General features: G+C 45.2%; 1 protein-coding gene across 1 annotated transcript in view; it reads left to right on the forward strand.

The window, feature by feature from the left end:
- The first annotated feature begins 222 nt into the window (after window positions 1–222).
- The window catches only part of sspn (sarcospan (Kras oncogene-associated gene)), a 55,904-nt gene continuing 34,126 nt past the window's right edge, over window positions 223–22,000 (forward strand). Inside the window, exons 1-2 of the mRNA XM_070897632.1 lie at window positions 223–807; window positions 17,219–17,305. Of these exons, the coding sequence (XP_070753733.1) occupies window positions 520–807; window positions 17,219–17,305 (375 nt within the window). The 5' untranslated portion in view covers window positions 223–519. The remainder of the gene's footprint in view (window positions 808–17,218; window positions 17,306–22,000) is intronic.

Below are 22,000 nucleotides of genomic sequence, written 5' to 3' on the forward strand. Positions count from 1 at the left end.
TCCCATATTACAACAGTGACTACACTTCATTGGCTGTGAAGCTCTTTAAGCTGTCCGGTGGTCGTGAAAGGCACTATATAAATGCAAGTCTTTTTTCTTCACAATCCGGAGTAGGGTATTTCCCTGCAGCTCAGTTGGGATCAGAAAAGCCAGGTTAATCACAGGCTAGGCATACAGGTTTTGTTGTTGTGTTTTCCAGTTGGATTCTCTATTCCATTGTAAATCTGAAAATAACTAAGAACTGGTTCTTTCCCCCCTCCCTCTCTTTACCCAATACAAATAACCTTTGAGCTAAGTGGAGTTTGCACAGGCCCTTTTCTGTGGGGTGTTTGAGTCCCCCTCGCCTCCCCCCTCCTGTTGGTCTATATGTGGGATTCGAAGGGCTGGGAGCTGCCCCCTGAATGCTTTCCATATTTGTCTAGGTCTGTAATCGATTTTCAACACCAACGCCCTTTAAGTTCACACTACCATCACCAATTCTCTGCTCTTTTTAAAACACACACCAAATAGGCAGAAAGCATGGGGACGGACGAGCAAAACAACAAAAAGCAGGACCAAGCAGGGCAGAGCAAGAACGTCGAGGCTGGGAAAGAGACAGACAGAGCGGCGGAGAAGAAGGACAAGAAGGGAGCGGCCAAAGCGGGCCAGGATGAGGATTCCCACAAGTGTTGTGGCTGCCGCTTCCCCGTGATCATCGCCTCACTGCAACTGGTCCTGGGCATTACCATCGCAGTGGTCGCCTTCATCATGAAAAGCCTCAGCTCCTCCTTGCTGGCCAGAGACACCCCGTACTGGGTTGGCATCATTGTAAGCTGTTTATTTTCCTTACAAATTATACATATATATATATAAAACATCACTGCCTTTTTGCAATATGCTTCATGACTGACATTATTGCATCTCGCTAACAAGGGCAAGCAGAGCTAATTAATGCATGCGAGACGTTCCTGCTAAAAGCCCGTGTGGCGTTGCTTGGTCAATATGATTTGAGCAGCGAAGGGAGAGCTGACAAATTCTGGCAGTGTTGTGCTGTCAGAGTAAACAAGACTGTGTGTGAGGTCCGCTGGTTACATTGTGCTCTGTGACAATTGCTCCCTCGGATACTGCTGCAATTGTGATTACAGTCTGGGACAAAGTGTAACATTGTGCAGGAGCCAGACATGCAAATAATAGGTCAAAGGTAAATGTGGATAGCAGCTTGAAGGAGGGCGCCAATCCTTTTGGCGATGTCACGCTGATAACCAAATGAGCACGGTGGCAGTCTTTCTGAAAGTACACAGATATCTGTTTAATTTGATTCTCCCCTCTCTTTATAAAGAAAGACTTGCATTTATGTAGCGCCTTTCACGACCACCAGACATCTCAAAGCACTTTACAGCCAAAAAATAACTTTTGGAGTGTAGTCACTGTTGTAATGTCGGAAACGCCAATTCGCACGCAGCAAGCTCCCACAAACAGCAATGTGATAATGACCAGATCATCTGTTTTTTTGTTATGTTGATTGAGGGATAAATATTGGCCAGGACACCGGGGATAACTCCCCTGTTCTTCAAAATGGGATCTTTTACAACCACTTGAGAGAGCAGACATCTCATCCAAAAAAACAGCACCTCTTACAGTGCAGCACTCCCTTAGCACTAGATTTTCTATGCTACAAGGTCCTAGGGTGGGATTTGAACCCACAACTTTCCAATTCAGAAGCAAGAGTGCTATCCACTGAGCCACAGCTGACACAAATGCAAACACTTATGCAAACCTTTTAGTTACTGTCACACGCTTTAAAAAAAAAGCCATATTCGGTATTATAACTTTCATCGGTCTTAAATAATTAAAAGCAAACAGTATTGGAGTTTAGAGAGCCAAAGAAATTCTGGCAGCATTTTCCCCTGAGGTTTGAAAAACAAACGCTATTGAATAATAAATAACAGTTGCGTTAAACTTCAGCTCAATTTTAGAGATCTTGGTGGTGGTGGGGTGGAGCGGGATTGCAATCCTTGTTACTCTATGGTCGGAATGAGGAATCTAAGTTGTGTTTTGAATGCATGACTTTAACAGATTTTTACAACAAAGTGCGAAAGTATATTTTGCAACTATTTCGTGTTAGTTATTCTAAAATTTAAATAATCAAAAACCTGCATCCGCATGCACTTGTCAACTTATAGCATGCTGTAATTACACCCTCCTACCAGTGGAGGCACTCCACCACTAGTAGGGTGGAATTGCGCTGTGACAAGTTGACATAGGCAGTTTCCATTATAGATGTGGATGTTGGAATTCATAATGAACGACTTCACAATGGGGACTGAACTATATCTGTGTGGCTTGGCTCCTCTAACCCTGCTTCACCTGAAGACTGCACTTGCTCTTGACTCACTGGGAGTGATTGTGACTTTGGGCGATAGTATAGTTTTATCGGATCAGCCGCCTGTTATGCACCTCTCCCCATTTTCAATTCCATTTAAGACAGTGGAGATCGAATACTCTTACATATAAAAGCTCTGAGTCCCTTACAACTTAAAACATTTAATTTTGTCATTGATGCCAAACAATCTTAAAAGATAAAGAGACTGAATGATTTACAGAGAAATGAAGCACAGGTTTGTGATCTCAGGTTATACCTAGGACTAACTGTAGCCTTGAGGGAACAGGTTAAGTTACACACACCTGCCCCGTAGTAGCAGAATACATTATGTGTTATATGGTAGAATATCCCTGTTCTTAAAACAGGAGAACCGCCGATATGGAATGAGCAATGCCACGGGATATCATCAAATATAAATAAATGTCTACCAGTGACTCTGACCTACGATTGGTCACAGTAAGTCAGATGATACATTACTTGCAATGACAGGGGAGTCTCAGCATGTAACATACATTGTTGTATTCTGTTGCTAAGGTGTCCTTTTTAAGGTTAATAATCAAATTGCTGTTAATTGAGGTCATTCAGAGTGTAATTGTTAAATGAGGAATGTTTACAGATGGGTAGGGCCATGTAAATGTCAGGCTGCAGATTAGAAGAATCCATGCTGGAATGTTTTTTTCCCCGCCAAGGTTAGTTTGCAGTGGGCATTCCCGAGATGCAAGACATTCATATAGATAATAAGCCAAGGTGTTTGCCACTGGCCCCGAAGTAAACTTCTCACAAAGCTCTCATGATCTCTCTGGTGAGAAGTTCAGCTTTTCCGATGTTCAGTTGCGATCAGTGTAAGTTAATGGGGAGTCCCGAGCGCGAGCTGCTGTGATGTCAACAAGCTGTCCCTAAACAGTGCAGAATCCTCACAGACCGGGAACCAGGAAGTGAATAAAATCTTTTTATTCCAACTTTTAAAAAAATATTACAGAGAGCAAAACAAAGATTGGGACTCTGACCTGAGGAAAAGATAAACCTTAAATAAAGATGGACAAACTTAATATATATTTGTTAAGTTTCTTAAAACATTTTATTTTTATTAAAATGAATACATTTGACACTTCAGAAAGTTTTTCAGGGCCTTAACGTTTGCTCAGCAGTCAATACATTGTTTAAAACCCCAGTTGCACCTGCTCCAAAAGGCTCTAACTTTTAACAGGGTATTTAACAGTGATTTTACCGCGGAAAAGGCCAAGTTTTTGTCAGTTTCCCTGATTTCACAGATGGCACTAATTTCTGGCTGTGGAGGGGCTGCAGCGCAGCCAGCATCAGAGCAGTGAATTTCCGAGTTTAGATGCGTACATGCTGCATCCTGAAGTTGCGGTCAGTTTCACTGGGGTAATAACGGCAAACGCTGACAGTTCGCTGTTATTACCCACCATCAATTCCGGGCCATTGTTCTTTCACCCCTGAGACTTGTGTTCGAATTCAACCCATGCTGATGGGAAGAAATCCTGTTCTGCATGGAGGCCATAAAGGTCCAACAGGAAATGAAGTGGGCAGTTTCAAGCCTTCTCCCTGTAAATGTCTATCTTAGGCAGGGGCTTTCAAACTGCGTGAGGATCATCTGCAAATATTGGCATACTCCTTGGGAGCTCCTGCTCTAACTTTCAAACGACAGCGTCAACTATCCAAAGGGAAACAGTACATCATCATCAGCATAGGCAGTCCCTCGGAATCGAGGACGACTTGCTTCCACTCCTGAAGTGAGTTCTGGTATGTATTTCATCATCTTGCAATGACAATAGTTATGTAACTGTAACTCATGCACACTGTACCTGTACCCTTGAAATGCACACCCTGACCACAGGGGGTGAGCTTGCGGGAGACACTCCTCACCTGGGTTTCCAGGTATAAAAGGAGAGGTCCCACCCAGGGTCAGCACTCCTTGGTCCTGGGAATAATGTGAAGGTCACAGAGTGACCGTGTCTGATATATACTTGCCTCGTGTGAGTTTGTAACAAGGTGCAGAGACACTACAAGTTCTTTGGTGGCTGAACAGTCTAATATGAGAGCCACAGACTCTGTCACAGGTGGGGCAGATAGTTGTTGAGGGAAAAGGTGGGTGGACTGGTTCACCGCACGCTCTTTCCGCTGTCTGCGCTTGATTTCTGCATGCTCTCGGCGTTGAGACTCGAGGTGCTCAGCGCCCTCTCGGATGCACTTCCTCCACTTAGGGCAGTCTTGGGCCAGGGACTCCCAGGTGTCAGTGGGGATGTTGCACTTTATCAGGGAGACTGTGAGGGTGTCCTTGTAACGTTTCCGCTGCCCACCTTTGGCTTGTTTGCCATGGAGGAGTTCCGAGTAGAGCACTTGCTTTGGGAGTCTCGTGTCTGGCATGCGGACTATATAGCCTGCCCAGCGGAGCTGATCAAGTGTGGTCAGTGCTTCAATGCTGGGGATGTTAGCCTGAGTGAGGACGCTGATGTTGATGCACCTGTCCTCCCAGGGGATTTGTAGGATCTTGCGGAGACATCGTTGGTGATATTTCTCCAGCAACTTGAGGTGTCTACTGTACATGGTCCATGTCTCTGAGCCATACAAGAGGGCAGGTATTACTACAGCCCTGTAGACCATGAGCTTGGTGGCAGTTATGAGTGCCTGGTCTTCAAACACTCTTTTCCTCAAGTGACTGAAGGCTGCACTGGCGCACTGGAGGCGGTGTTGGATCTCGTCGTCGATGCCTGCTCTTGTTGATAGGAGGCTCCCGAGATAAGGGAAATGGTCCACGTTGTCCAGGGCCGTGCCGTGGATCTTGATGACTGGGGGGCAGTGCTGGACGGCGAGGACAGGCTGGTGGAGGACCTTTGTCTTACGAATGTTTAGCGTAAGGCCCATGCTTTTGTATGCCTCAGTAAATACGTCGACTATGTCCTGGAATGCGGCCTCTGAATGTGCGCAGACGCAGGCGTCATCCGCGTACTGTAGCTCGACGACAGAGGTTGGGGTGGTCTTGAATCTGGCCTGGAGATGGCGCAGGTTGAACTGTTTCCCACTGGTTCTGCAGTTTAGTTCCACTCCAGCGGGGAGCTTGTTGACTGTGAGGTGGAGCAAGGCGGCGTGAAAGATTGAGAAGAGGGTTGGGACGATGACGCAGCCCTGTTTGACCCCGGTCCGGACGTGAATTGGGTCTGTGATGGATCCGTTGGTAAGGGTCACAGCCTGCATGTCGTCGTGGAGCAGGCAGAGGATGGTGACGAACTTTTGGGGGCATCCGAAACGGAGGAGGACGCTCCATAGACCCTCGCGGTTGACAGTGTCAAAGGCCTTTGTAAGATCGAAGAAGGCCATGTATAAGGGCTGGCATTATTCTGTGCATTTTTCCTGTAGCTGTCGCGCTGCAAAAATCATGTCCGTTTTGCCCCGTAGGGGACAAAATCCACACTGTGACTCCTCGGCCACGGGAAGAAGACGGTTGAGGAGGACTCTAGCGACGACTTTCCCAGTGGTTGAAAGCAGGGAGATTCCTCTGTAGTTTCCGCAGTCAGACTTGTCCCCTTTTTTAAAGATGGTCACGATTACTGCATCTCTGAGATCCCCTGGCATGCTCTCCTCCCTCCAGATGATAGAGATGAGGTCGTGTATTCGTGCCAACAGTGCCTCTCCGCCATACATTAATGCCTCAGCAGGGATTCCATCCGCTCCCGTAGCCTTGTTGTTTTTAGCATTGGCAGAAAACACTATTGGTGTATTGCAACAGAAAGGATGTAGAAGGAAAACCAGAAAGAAAATCGAAAATCTGATGCCAGTTTGATAGAAATGTAATGGCTTCAGTGATTTCCCTTGCAGTTTGAAAGCCAGTGGGTGAAGGTGCAGACCTGCTGAAGGTTGGGCACGAATTAACTGTGTTAGTCATGCTTCGTGAATACTCTGGCCAGCAGTCAGACTGCCCTTGGAAGCACTACCTCCAAATGTTCAAGCTGACCTGTTTATCATCATCATAGGCTGTCCCTCGTGTCGAGGATGACCCACTTCCACGCCAAAAAGGGATGAGGGTGTTTCAATGAAGGACCTAATAATCCAGCTCCCGAACTCCATGTTGTTGGTGCGGCAGCCCCAACCTGCAAGGACCAGCCGCAGGTCAGGGCCTTCAAAGGAGCAGCGTGCGGCTCGACCCGGCATTTGGCCCTGTTTATATAGCGTTGCCAACTCTGGTTGGATGTATTCCTGGAGGTTTCAACACATAACCTCCTGTCTCCAACTGTCCTGCCGTTACACTTCACCATCGATAGCCTAAAACGCCCATCCTCGTGGTTTACCACCTTCCTCCCCTGTCATGTATTTGCTTCATGGGTTCTTTGCTTAAGCATTCGTAGCAACACATTGTTATTAAGAACTAAAATAAAAACAGAAAATGCTGGCAATCTCAGCGGGTCAGGCAGCATCTGTGGAGAGGAACAGAGTTAACGTTTCAGGTCTGTGACCCTTTGTCAGAACTGGTGAATGTTCAAAATTAACAGATTCTTAAGGAGCACTGAAAGGGGGAGGGGAGGATAGAACAAAAGGGAAGGTCTGTGATAGGGTGGAAGGCAGGAGAGATTAGAGAGACAAAAGTGATGATGGGCTGACTTGAGATGGTAATGGCAGAAGTTAGAAAAAGATGAGTCTAGATAGGGTGTGAATGGCAGGATAATTACCAGCTGCCATTGGAGACAAAGAGAGAAAAAAATACATAAAATTGGGGGGGGGGGGTTTAAAAAAAAGGCAAGGGAGCAAAATATGGCCAGAGGTTATGGTCTGAAATTGTTGACTTCTAAGTTGAGAACAGAAGGCTGTAAAGTGCCTAAACGGAAGATGAGGTGCTGTTCCTTGAGCTTCATTGGACGAGGCCGAGGACGGAGATGTCAGAGTGGGAGAGTAGCAGAGAATTAAAGCGACAGGTGACCGGAAACGCGAGTTGAAGCTCCATCCTCAAAACCGGAAGCTCTAGTTAAGATCTAGTTGGTTTATTAACAAAGGTTTAACAATCACACTACACATTACCAGTTCATCCACTAGGCTCACCACCGCATACCTCATCGTGGATGACCTAGACCCAACTGGCTGGGGTTTTATTGAGTGTTGTGAACATCAATTGACTAGCTAAGCCACTCACAATGCAACAGCTCTACAACTATTTCGTTGAAACTATAAATCAAATGCCTCCTTATTAAAGGGGCACTAAAACCGACAAATTAAACAAACTTATCTTTTGACATTACTGGATCAAATTAAATTTGGTTGCTGGGGGTGATGGTGCACTCCAGTCCCTACGACACCCACATTTCGCGGAAGGCCATGAGCGTACCGGTGGATACCGCGTGCTCCATCTCCAGGGACACCTTGGCTCGAAAGTAACTGTGGAAGAGAGGCAGGCAGTTGGACTGAACGAACCTCTCGACCGCCTGCTGCTTGAGCCGGTTAATGGCCACCTTTGCAACAGCATACTCACAGGTGCGTACATGACATGCACCAATTTCAAGGCAAGCCAACTCTTCATTACCTGATTGGATGATTCTTGAGTGTCTGTCAAATAGCCTATTTTCCCAATCCTGAATATATTTCTAATGGTATTCAAAGAAAATTAAAGAGATGTTTTTTCTCCCGGGTGTTGCTCCCAGCAGTGCACTCGAGATTAACCTTTAATTCTTGGAGACTCCAGGACAATCCTGGAGGGTTGGCGACCCTGTGTTTATACAATATGGTGCTTCCAGAAACATGAGGGAGACGTATCCCAGCTTACAGCCGTTTTCCTGGCCACCAGACCGAAAGGTCACCTTTTGTTTTTCTAGTTTCGATTCCTTCTGTCTTAAATTGGCCTCTTCCAATCATTTTACAATTGAGTAAAAATTGGGAAAGAACAACACGGACAGGTGGGCAGTGCTTTTCTGATGGTAGATTTACTGTACGTGGTTGCGGAAATTTTAATCTCTGACCCTAAAGTCAGAATATATCAGTTGACCCAGGTAGACTAAAACTAACTCATTGGTGAGTTAAAAATTTGTAGGCATTACACTTAAATACATCTGTACAGCTTTGCTCATCGAGATTGGTTGAAGTTGAGGCTCCTTCAGTACTGTAAGTAGAACAAATCCAGGGAATAGACCAGTTAGTTTAATGTTGGTGGTAGGAAAGATCATAGAAGCATGGAATCCTACAGCACAGAAGGAGGCCATTCGGCCATTCCTGCCTGTGCTAGCTCTTTGACAGAGCAGTCGTGTTTAGTCCCAAATCCCCGCTTTATGTCGATAACCCAGTAAATTCCTCATCCTCCAGTACCTGTCCAACTCCCTTTTAAAATTATTCATGGAATCAGCCTCCACCACCTGTTCAGGTCAAGCGTTCCAGATCCCCACAACTCTCTGAGTGAAATCATTTTCCTGATCTCCCCTCGAGATCTTTTGCCATTGATTTTGAATCTATGACCTCTGGTTATTGACCCACTCGGCAGAGGGAATAATTTTTCTCTGTCTACTCTATCAAAACCTCTCATCATCTTAAAAACCTCTATTAGGTCACCTCTTAACCTTCTGTGTTCCAAGGAGAACAGTCCTTACTTTTCCAACCTCATAACTGAAGTCCCTCATCCCTCGTAACATCCTGGGAAACCTCCTCTGTACCTTTTCTAAGCCCTTTACATCTTTCCTGGAGTGTGGTGCCCAGAATTGTCCACAACACTCCAGCTGGGGCTTAACCAGTGATTTATAAAGTTCTAGCATCATCTCTTTGCTTTTATATTCTATTCCTCTATTTATAGACCCTAGTAACCTAAATGCATTTTTAACCACCTCACCAACTAGCCCTGCCATCTTTAAGGATTTGTGTACATGGACACCAAGGTCTTTCTGCTCATCGACACTTTTCAGAACTGTGCCATTTATAGTATACTGGTACTGTCGTTCCATATTAGTCCTCCCAAAGTGCATCACCTCACACTTCTCCGCATTGAACTGTATCTGCCACGCTTCTGCCCATTTCACCATCCTGCCAGTCATCCTAAAGCCTATAACTATCCTTATCACTATCTATGACTTTGCCAAGTTTAGTATCATTTGCAAACTTTATAACGTTGCTCCCTGCACTTGAGTCTAGGTAATTTATTTAATGGAATTGTTACTCAAAGATGTAATAGAAAAACATTTAGAAACTGAACATATAATAAAGAATAGTCAACACAGATTTCAAAACAGAAAAAAAGATTACAAGGATGATACCAGAACTGAGGTTATAGCTATCAGGAAAGATTAAACAGGCTGGCGCTTTTTTCTCTAGAAAAGAGAAGGCTGAGGGTTAACCCGCTAGAGGTCTTCACGATTATGAAAGGGTTTGATAGGGTAGACGTAGAGAAGATGTTTCCACTTGTGGGGAGTCCAAAACTAGGGGTCATAAATACAAGATAGTCACTAATACATCCAATGGGGAATTCAGGAGAAACTTCTTTACTCAGAGAGTGGTGAGAATGTGGAACTTGCTACCATAGGGAGTAGTTGAGGCGAGGAACATAGATGCATATAAGGGGCAGCTAGATAAACACGAGGGAGATATTGTTAGATGAAGAAGGAGAGTCTTGTAGAGCATAAACACTAGCATGGACATGTTGGGCCGAATGACCTGTTTCTGTGCTGTACATTCTATGTAAAATGATGCAATTTAATATTATAGATCGTTGAAGTGGGAAAGCCCATTTTAGACCATTGCCTTTGAGTGGAAAGGCGGAATGTGGACTTTCAACAAGAGCATATTTTTAATTCCCAAACCACTTCTTCTGCGGCGAGTTAGCAAAATATTATAGTGTCCCTCCCAAGCCTTCAACTCAATGTTGAGAGCCCCTTGAGTTAATTTGCTCCCACAACCCAGAACTGTTAGGCCAAGTCTCTCAGTGCTGGAGCATAGAGAAAATCTTGTGAAGCTATCGCCAATGTAAAAGTCCCTCAGAAGCATAATACGACTAATACACACAGGTTTATGGCCTTTGTTGCTTTATAAATGTGTGGTGTAGGGTTTGAATTTCACAGTTGTGATTTATTGAACCAGTGGCAAATAAATTATCATTGATACCCATAGAATAAAGATTAATGAACTGTAATATGATAACATTCCTTTAAAGATGAACTTTTATTTAGAAATACAAAATCAAAATACTGCGGATGCTGGTATCTGAAATAAAACCAAAAAATGCTGGAAATCTCAGCGGGTCAGTTCTGACGAAGGGTCATCGAGCTGAAACATTAACTCTGTTTCTCTCCACAGATGCTGCCTGACCCGCTGAAATTGCCAGCATTCTCTGTTTTTATTTTATTTAGTAATAATGACTATGAGATTGTCCCGTCCACATTAGAATGAAAAAATTAATAACTAGTTTACCAGAACACTAGTTAGAGGGTTGGATTTTCGGTCATGTGCCACCCCTGGCCCCGGAGGGGTGGCAATGGCAGCAGGACGCACTTCCAGGCGGGCGGCCAGCTTCCAGCACCCCACCGGGACATTCGGGGCCGGTTTCGATGGGACGCGAGCATTATCGCCCGGAAGTGGCGCGCCTGTGTGCAACATCCCTGGTTGCGACACCGGCTCGATATTTGGATGGTGCCCGACCCGTAGCGCTCCGTAGCGCCCCCGGTGGGAACGCCTGTGGAGGCTGGCGTTCCGAGCTGTAGCGGCCGCAGTGAGGTAATGTCTACCTCAGGTAAGTGTGATTGTTTATCTTTTGAGATTTATGTTGTGGAGGTGTGAGTTATTCATTGGGAATGTTTTTGGTATTTCTTTTTCAGATTCCCTCCCCCTCCTCCAGGCCTCTCTTAGAGTGCTCCGAGGCCGGCTCTTTAGCTCGGGATTTTCACTTGCTCAGCCGGCTTAGCGCCCTAAAAGAGGTGTTTAGCCCTCCGCCCCACACTCAGGTCCTAGCTGATGAATTTTGTGTCGGCAAGCGCAAACCATTAGCTGGCGCAAAATTTAACGCTCTGCCTGGGGCAACGCCGCAACAGAGGCAAGAGTGAATTTCTCCCCCTATTAGTTTTTGCAATAACCATGAATGGGGCTTTATTTCATAGCTGCATATTGATGGCAGTGCAGTCAGACCCTTGCTATTGCTGGCAGCTCACTGCTCAGTGTTGGCATGGCTTCATGTCCCATTCGGTTTATCCCACAGCACATTTTCCTTATCTCCTTCACTTGCAATAACCCAGCCGCATCTTAGCTTTGCTTTACTCTTCTTAGACTCACTCCTTGACTAAACTTAAAAATGGTCTCCTCTTTAGGAATATAATTTTTGCCTTGGTCATTCCTATGCCAAGTCTCAGATCTATAAACGTAATCTTCAGACAGTTCCCCCTTAGCCTAGATTTGCCCCTTTCCCTGACTGGATAGGTGCTCTGCCCATTTGGCCAAAGCACATGCAGACGGAGAGACAGATACACTCAATTTCCCTGTCTGCACGCTCCGATAATGCTTTGAGCAGTGGTCGCCAATACAGCCACAAATCCATGTCATGTTGCACAGTTGCTGCAACACCTGATTACACAGAATGAGCCTTTGGGATGATGTTGGAAAAGAGAATAGGTAAGCATCTATGTTTACATGGACACCAAGCCGAGGCACTTATATTATTGTAATGCTCTAATACATTTACAGCAATTAAAAGTAAAATTGATGTTAGTATTCATACCTTGTCTGCTGAAGGCTTAGGAATATAACAGGTGCAGGCCATTCAGCCCCTTGAGCCTGCTCCAGCATTCACTAAGATCATCACTGATCTGAACCCCACTCCATTTACTTGGTTGTTGAAGAATGGTTGTCTGACTGTTTGCACAGTTAGAAATGTTTACATGTAAGCATTGTCGCTCAGGGTATTTCCGTTTCACCGATTGGCCTCCATTCTCGGGTGTTCTGCCTGCAAGTCTTTCCTGGGCCATTGCCACCTACAGCTGAGAGGCTGAATTGGTGGCGTGCCTGTAGGTCAAGTTAGAAGTTACAACACCGAAATAGGCCAATCGGCCCAACCGGTTCATGGCATTATTTACCCTCCACGCGAGCAAATAATTCTAATCACATGTACCCACCCTGTTCACATATTCCTGCAAACCCTTTTCCTTCATCCACCTCTCCAATTTAATCTTGAATGTTGACATCGTTTCTGCCTCAGCCACTAACCCTGGAAGTGAATTCCACAGCCTCACAACCCTCTGTTCGAAGGAATCTCTCCTGCCCTCTGTTTTAACTATCCTACATTTAATCTTGTATCTGTAACCCCTCGTCCATGATCACTCAACGACTGGAAACAGGCCATGTACCAGGGACAAGACATCAGGGCTGCCTGACTGTCTAGTGAAGTCTTCCTTTCTGATTTTTTCTCCCTACTTCCTTGCAAGGAGATTACCTCCCTGTGTAATACAACTAAAACTCGAGGAGAGGCAAATTAAACCTGTGTTCATGCAGATATAAAGCCTGTATGCAAACATTTCTAAGAACATAAGAAATGGGAGCAGGAGTAGGCCATACAGCCGCTTGAGCCTGCTCCGCCATTCAATAAGGTTGTGGCTGATCTTCTACCTCAACTCTGCTTTCCCGCCCGATCCCTTGATTCTCCGAGCGTCCAAAAATCTATCGATCTCAGCCTTGAATGTACTCAAAGACTGAGCATCCACAGCACTTTGGGGCAGAGAATTCCAAAGAAATTGAAGAAATTCTTCCTCATCTCAGTCTTAAAAAGGGCTGAGGGTTTTAAGGAGCAGGTTTGCACTTTCAAACTAGTCTCTAAAAGTTTAACAACGCCGCTTTTAATTTTGAACAAAGGAAAATGCATTCACAAACCGACAGTCAGCAAGCCACTCAGTTGTGTCAAACCGCTACGCAGCGGTTCAAGAAGGCGGCTCACCACCACCTCCTCAAGGGCAACTAGGGATGGGCAATAAATACCGGCCTTGCCAGCGACACCCACATCCCGAGAATGAAAATTAAACTGTTTCTATCTTGCACTATTTTTTGCCATATGCTTGCTTTTGGTTTTCTCAGCTTTGAAAAACAGTTTCTCTTGCCAATACATTGGAAGCTAGGAAAAGGGGGCCTTGTGGGGATGGCAAAATATAACTTCAGGCAGGAAGGGATTACCAGCAGGCCTTTTTCAAACCGACTTTTCCTACAGGGCCTCACAAAGGGAATTCCAGACTGGAGCTCTCCATTAATTCCCCATACTGTCGAATGGAAAATGATAACCATCTTGCATTTTTCAAGAGCGATTATAGAAATGGTTTAGGATTTTAGGGCTGGATTTTCCGGTGATGGCCGCTTCTGTTTTCATCCCGGAGGGGCGGCAATGGCGGCGGTGAGCTTTACCGGGCGGGAGGCCAGCTTCCAGCGCCCCGCCGGGGTTTTCGGGGCCTGTTTCGGTAGGGTCGCGGAGCATTACCTGCCCAGGAGAGGCAAACCGATGTGCAACGCCCCTGGTTATGACACTCCCGCCTGATCCGTAACGCTGCGTAGAGCGACGTGCTGGGACTGCCGGTGAAAACCTGTAGCGGCTGCAGTGAGGTAAGTAATGTCCAACTCAGGTAAGTGTGATTGGTTTTTACTTTAATGTTGTGGTGGCGGGGGTATTTTTTGGAAATGTATTTTTGGTTTTATTTCAGGTTTCTTTCTCCCCCACCCTCCCCACAACCTCAGGCCTCTCTCAGAGCGCTCCGAGGCTGGCTGTTTAGTTCGGGATCTTCCCATGCTCAGTCGGCCTAGCGCCCTGAGAGAGGTGTGCAACGCCTACCTTAGCGCCCCGCCCCACACTCAGGGCCCAGCTGACGAATTTTGCTGACTGAGGCACAAATTGTTTCCGGGCGCGATCAGGAACCCTCCACCGCCTCAAAATCTTAAAAGCCGAAAATCCAGCCCTTAATTTGACTGATTGTGGCATTCATGCTGACTCTGTACATCACCACACATGTTCCCATCCGTTTTTCTGTCGGGGTGTCAAGGCCTGGATGGATTGCTTGGGACACGGCCTGTCAGTCACATTGCCCAATATAAGTCTCCCCCATAAATGTTTTATGTAAGATAGAAATAAAACGTCAATCAGATTTAACAGCTTGCACAAGCTCGACTTGCCAAGAAGGATACATAACCACAGATTAAAAGCTTGCACATTCTAATCTGAGCAGGGTGCCCGTTAATTAAAGCATGTTGCATTGTAGAAAAATGTAGAGAATCCAGTCATTGAGTACTACATAAATATTGCTTGCCTAATGTACATAATGGAATCTGATTAAACATTCATCACATGTAGAGTATTAACATATATTCCAGAATCAGTGAGTGTTGCAGAAAGAGGAACGACTGAGTAACACTCTGAGGAGGAATTCATAGAATGCATACGGGATTGTTTCTTAGAACAGTATGTTACAGAACCTATAAGGGAGCAAGCTATCTTAGATCTGGTCCTGTGTAATGAGACAGGAATAATAAATGATCTCCTAGTAAAAGATCCTCTCGGAATGAGTGATCACAGTATGGTTGAATTTGTAATACAGATTGAGGGTGAGGAAGTAGTGTCTCAAAAGAGCGTACTATGCTTAAACAAAGGGGACTACAGTGGGATGAGGGCAGAGTTGGCTAAAGTAGACTGGAAACACAGACTAAACGGTGGCACAATTGAGGAACAGTGGAGGACTTTTAAGGAGCTCTTTCATAATGCTCAACAAAAATATATTCCAGTGAAAAAGAAGGGCAGTAAGAGAAGGGATAACCAGCCGTGGATAACCAAGGAAATAAAAGAGAGTATCAAATTAAAAACCAATGCGTATAAGTTGGCCAAGGTTAGTGGGAAACTAGCAGATTGGGAAAATTTTAAACGACAGCAAAGAATGACTAAGAAAGCGATAAAGAAAGGAAAGATAGATTACGAAAGTAAACTTGCGCGAAACATAAAAACAGATAGTAAAAGCTTTTACCGATATATAAAATGGAATAGAGTGACTAAAGTAAATGTTGGTCCCTTAGAAGATGAGAAGGGGGATTTAATAATGGGAAATGTGGAAATGGCTGAGACCTTAAACAATTATTTTGCTTCGGTCTTCACAGTGGAAGACACAAAAACTATGCCAAAAATTGCTGGTCACGGGAATGTGGGAAGGGAGGATCTTGAGATAATCACTATCACTAGGGGGGGTAGTGCTGGACAGGCTAATGGGACTCAAGGTAGACAAGTCCCCTGGTCCTGATGAAATGCATCCCAGGGTATTAAAAGAGATGGCGGAAGTTATAGCAGATGCATTCGTTATAATCTACCAAAATTCTCCGGACTCTGGGGAAGTACCAGCGGATTGGAACGCAGCTAATGTAACACCTCTGTTTAAAAAAGGAGGCAGACAAAAGGTAGGTAACTATAGGCCGGTTAGTTTAACATCTGTAGTGGGGAAAATGCTTGAAGCTATCATTAAGGAAGAAATAGCGGGACATCTAGATAGGAATAGAGCAATCAAGCAGACGCAACATGGATTCATGAAGGGGAAATCATGTTTAACTAATTTACTGTAATTCTTTGAGGATATAACGAGCATGGTGGATGTGGTGTATTTAGATTTCCAAAAGGCATTCGATAAGGTGTCACACAAAAGATTACTGCAGAAGATAAAGGTACGTGGAGTCAGAGGAAATGTATTAGCATGGATCGAGAATTGGCTGGCTAACAGAAAGCAGAGAGTCGGGATAAATGGGTCCTTTTCGGGTTGGAAATCGGTGGTTAGTGGTGTGCCACAGGGATCGGTGCTGGGACTACAACTGTTTACAATATACATAGATGAGCTGGAAGAGGGGACAGAGTGTAGTGTAACAAAATTTGCAGATGACACAAAGATTAGTGGGAAAGCGGGTTGTGTAGAGGACCCAGAGAGGTTGCAAAGAGATTTAGATAGGTTCAGCGAATGGGCTAAGGTTTGGCAGGTGGAATACAATGTCGGAAAATGTGAGGTCATCCACCTTGGGGAAAAAAAAACAGTAAAAGGGAATATTATTTGAATGGGGCAAAATTACAACATGCTGTGGTGCAGAGGGACCTGGGGGTCCTTGTGCATGAATCCCAAAAAGTTAGTTTGCAGGTGCAGCAGGTAATCAGGAAGGCAAATGGAATGTTGGCCTTCATTGCGAGAGGGATGGAGTACAAAAGCAGGGAGGTCCTGCTGCAACTGTACAGGGTATTGGTGAGGCCGCACCTGGAGTACTGCATGCAGTTTTGGTCACCTTACTTAAGGAAGGATACACTAGCTTTGGAGGGGGTACAGAGACGATTCACTAGGCTGATTCCGGAGATGAGGGGGTTACCTTATAATGATAGATTGAGTAGACTGGGTATTTACTCGTTGGAGTTCAGAAGGATGAGGTGTGATCTTATCGAAACATTTAAAATAATGAAAGGGATAGACAAGATAGAGGCAGAGAGGTTGTTTCCACTGGTCGGGGAGACTAGAACTAGGGGGCACAGCCTCAAAATACGGGGGAGCCAATTTAAAACCGAGTTGAGAAGGAATTTCTTCTGCCAGAGGGTTGTGAATCTGTGGAATTCTCTGCCCAAGGAAGCAGTTGAGGTTAGCTCATTGAATGTAATCAAATCACAGATAGATAGATTTTTAACCAATAAGGGAATTAAGGGTTATGGGGAGCGGGCGGGTAAGTGGAGCTGAGTCCACGGCCAGATCAGCCATGATCTTGTTGAATGGCGGAGCAGGCTCGAGGGGCTAGATGGCCTACTCCTGTTCCTAATTCTTATGTTCTTATGTTCTTATAATAAGCAATACTGAACTTTAAGATAAAATAACAGTCTAAATATCTCACAATTGAACTTTTATTTTCCAGATCTGTGTGGCTGCCTTACTTGGATTTTATATGTACTGCATCACATACCAGGTCGATGAGCAGACAACACTTCAGTTTATAATAAAGGTAATTGATGACTGGACTAGTAATTAAATCAAATAATCATCATGTCGGCAAGTCTCATTAACCCAGGTCATGATGGGGTTTGATAACAACCTTGCTTCTGGCCGCATGCCAGCTTACCTATTGCTTAATCTGGTGAGATATCCCTTCACTTCACTATTATCTGGGTCATATCGCATTTCTACTGTAGTTAATGGATTGGCTGAAGCTGATGAATTTAGAAACATAGAAATTTACAGCACTGAGGGAGGCCATTTCGGCCCATCATGCCCATGCCGGCCGACAAAGAGCCGCACGGCCCTCGGTCAGCAGCCTTGAAGGTTACATATAAACCTATGAACAATCATCATTATCATAGGCTGTCTCTCGGAATCGAGGAAGACTTGCTTCCACTCCCAAAGTGAGTTCTTTAGTGGCTGAACAGTCCAATACGAGAGCCACAGACCCTGTTACAGGTGGGACAGGCATTCGTTGAGGGAAGGGGTGGGTGGGGCTGCTTTGCTGCGCACTCCTTCCACTTCCACTCGAAGAGCTCAACGCCCTCCTGGATGCACTTTCTTCACCTCGGGCGGTCATCGGCCAGGGTCTCCCAGGTGTCAGTGGCGATGTCGCACTTTTATCAGGGAGGCTTTGAGGGTGTCCTTGTAACGCTTCTGCTGCCCACCTTTAGCTCGTTTACCATGAAAGAGCTCCGCATAAAGCATTTGCTTTGGGAGTCTCATGTCTGGCATGCGAACTATGTGGCCTGCCCAGCGAAGCTGATCAAGTGTGGTCAGTGCTTCTATACTGGGGATGTTAGCCTGAATGAGGACACTGATGTTGCTGCGCCTGTCCTCCCAGGGGATTTGCAGGATCTTGCGGAGACATCGTTGGTGATATATCTCCAGCGACTTGAGGTGCCTTCTATACATCGTCCATGCCTCAGATCCATACAGGAAAGGAACAATGGCGGAAAGGTAAAGAGCACCCAGCCCAACCAGTCCACCCCACACAACTGCGACACCCCTTGCACCAAAACATTCTACCCTCCACCCCAACCGGAGCCATGTGATCTCCTGGGAGAGGCAAAAAACAGATAAAAATCCAGGCCAATTGGGGAACAAAAAAATCTGGGAAAATTCCTCTCTGACCCATCCAGGCGATCGAAACTAGTCCAGGGGATCACCTTGGCTATATTCGATTCCCTGCAGTACTTACCATCGTATCTGCGCCAGCCAACAAGAGGTTATCCAGTCTAACCCCACTTACCAGCTCTAGGTCCGTAACCCTGCAGGTTACGGCACTTTAAGTGCCCATCCAAATATGGTGAGGGTTTCTGCATCCAGGCAGTGAGTTCCAGACCCCCACAATCCTCTGCTTAAAGAAGCCTCCCCACAAATCCCCTCTGAACCTTCCACCAACCACCTTAAAACTATGCCCCCTTGTAATTGACCCCTCCACCAAGGGAGATAGGCCTTTACAATCCACTATATCCAGGCCCCTCAAAATTTTGTACATCTCAATGAGATCTCCTCTCAACCTCCTCTGTTCCAGTGAGAACAAACCCAGCTTATCCAATCTATCCTCATAGCTAAGATTCTCCATTCCAGGCAGCATCCAAGTAAATCTCCTCTGCACCCTCTCCAGTGCAATCATGCCCTTCCTTTAATAGGGCGACCAGAACTGCACGCAGTACTCCAACTGTGGCCTAACCAAAGTATTATACAATTTAAGCATGACCTCCCTGCTCTTGTATTCTACTCCTCGGCCAATAAAGGCAAGTATTCCATATGCCTTCTTAACCATCTTAGCCACCTGGCCTGCAACTTTCAGGGATCTGTGGACAAGCATTCTAAGGTCCCTTTGTTCATCTACACTTTTAAGTAGCCTACCGCTTAATGTGTTTACCTTTTCCTTATTAGCCCTCCCAAAGTGCATTACCTCACACGTCTCCGAATTAAATTCCATTTGCCACTGCTCTGCCCACCTGACCAAAAGATTGATATCCTCCTGCAGTCCATGACTTTCCTCTTCATTATCAACCACACAGCCAATTTTAGTGTCATCTACAAACTTCTTAATCATACTCCCTATATTCAAATCTAACTCGTTGATATATATCACAAAAGCAAGGGACCCAATACTAAGGCCTGCGGAACCCCACTTGAAACATCCTTCCAGTCACAAAAACATCCATCAACCATTAGCCTTTGCTTCTTACCTCTAAGCCAATTTTGGGTCCAACTAGCCACTAAAACCCATGGGCTTTAACCTTCATGATCAGTCTACCATGTGGGACCTGATCAAAAGCTTTGCTAAAGTCCATATACACTACATTGTACACACTACCCTCATCGACCCTCTCGGTTACCTCCTCAAAAAATGCAATCACGTTAGTCAAACACGATCTTCCCTTAATAAATCTGGGCTGACTGTCCCTAATTAATCCTTGCCTTTCCAAATGCAGATTTATCCTGTCTTTCAGGATTTTTTCGAATAATTTTCCCACCACTGAGGTTAGGCTGACAGGCCTGTAATTACTCGGCATATTCCTTTCTCCCTTCTTAAACAAGTGTACCACATTAGCAGTCCTCCAATCCTCTGGCACCATGCCCAAATCCAAAGAGGACTGGAATATGATGGTCAAGGCCTCTGCTATTTCCTCTTTTACTTCGCTCAACAGCCTGGTATGCATTTCATCTGGGCCTGGGGACTTTCCTACTTTCAAAGCTGCTAAACCCCTTTATACCTCCTCACTCACTATTTCATCTGAATTTCACACTCCTCCTTGATAGCAGTGTCTGCATTGCCCCTTTCCTTTGTGAAAACAAATGCAAAGTATTCGTTAAGAACCATACCAACATCTTCCACCTCCACACAAAGATTGCCCTCATGGTCTCTAATAGACCCTACCCTTTCTTTAGTTACCCTCTTGCTCTTAATATATTTAGAGAACATCTTTGGGTTTTCTTTAATTTTACTGGCCAATAATTTTTCATGCTCTCACTTAGCATTCCTAATATCCTTTTTAATGTTACCTCTTAACTTTCTATATTCCTCCAAAGATTCTATAGTTTTTGGCCATCGGTATAGAATCATGGAAACATAGAAAATAGTTGCAGGAGTAGGCCATTCGGCCCTTCGAGCCTGCACCACCATTCAATAAGATCATGGCTGATCATTCCCTCAGTATCCCTTTCCTGCTTTCTCTCCATACCCCTTGATCCCCTTAGCCGTAAGGGCCATATCTAACACCCTCTTGAATATATCCAATGAACTGGCATCAACAACTCTCTGCGGTAGGGAATTTCGCAGGTTAACAACTCTCTGAGTGAAGAAGTTTCTCCTCATCTCAGTCCTAAATGGTCTACCCCTTATCCTAAGACTGTGTCCCCTGGTTCTGGACTTCCCCAACTTCGGGAACAATCTACCCGCATCTAACCAGTCCCGTCCCGTCAGAATCTTGTATGTTTCTATGAGATCCCCTCTCATTCTTCTAAACTCCAATGTATAAAAGCCCAGTTGATCCAGTCTCTCCTCATATGTCAGTCCAGCCATCCCGGGAATCAGTCTGGTGAACCTTCACTGCACTCCCTCAATAGCAAGAATGTCCTTCCTCAGATTAGGAGACCAAAACTGAACACAATATTCCAGGTGAGGCCTCACCAAGGCCCTGTACAACTGCAGTAAGACCTCCCTGCTCCTATAATCAAATCCCCTAGCTATGAAGGCCAACATACCATTTGCCTTCTTTACCGCCTGCTGTACCTGTATGCCAACTTTCAATGACTGATGATCCATGACACCCAGGTCTCGTTGCACCTCCCTTTTTCCTAATCTGCCACCATTCAGATAATATTCTGTTTTTGCGTTTTTGCCCCCAAAGTGGATAACCTCACAATTATCCACATTATACTGCATCTGCCATGTATTTGCCCACTCATCTAACCTGTCTAAGTCACCCTGCAGCCTCTTAGCATCCACCTCACAGCTCACACCGCCACCCAGTTTAGTGTCATCTGCAAACTTGGAGATATTACACTCAATTCCTTCATCCAACTCATTGATGTATATTGTAAAGAGCTGGGGTCCCAACACTGAGCCCTGCGGCACTCCACTAGTCACTGCCTGCCATTCTGAAAAGGACCCGTTTATCCCGACTCTCTGCTTCCCGTCTGCCAACCAGTTCTCTATCCACGTCAGTACATTACCCCCAATACCATGTGCTTTGATTTTGCACACCAATCTCTTGTGTGAGACCTTATCAAAAGCCTTTTGAAAGTCCAAATACACCACATCCACTGGTTCTCCCTTGTCCACTCTATTAGCTACATCCTCAAAAAATTCCAGAAGATTTGTCAAGCATGATTTCCCTTTCATAAATCCATGCTGACGTGGACCGATCCTGTCACTGCTTTCCAAATGCGCTGCTATTTCATCCTTAATAATTGATTCCAACATTTTCCCCACCACTGATATCAGGCTAACCGGTCTATAATTACCCGCTTTCTCTCTCTCACCCTTTTTAAAAAGTGGTGTTACATTAGCTACCCTCCAGTCCATAGGAACTGATCCAGAGTCGATAGACTATTGGAAAATGATCACCAATGCATCCACTATTTCTAGGGCCACTTCCTTAAGTACTCTGGAATGCAGACTATCAGGCCCTGGGGATTTATTGGCCTTCAATCCCATCAATTTCCCTAACACAATTTCCCG

The sequence above is a fragment of the Pristiophorus japonicus genome, chromosome 13 (genome assembly GCF_044704955.1).
Source record: "Pristiophorus japonicus isolate sPriJap1 chromosome 13, sPriJap1.hap1, whole genome shotgun sequence".
Lineage (NCBI taxonomy): Eukaryota > Metazoa > Chordata > Chondrichthyes > Pristiophoridae > Pristiophorus > Pristiophorus japonicus.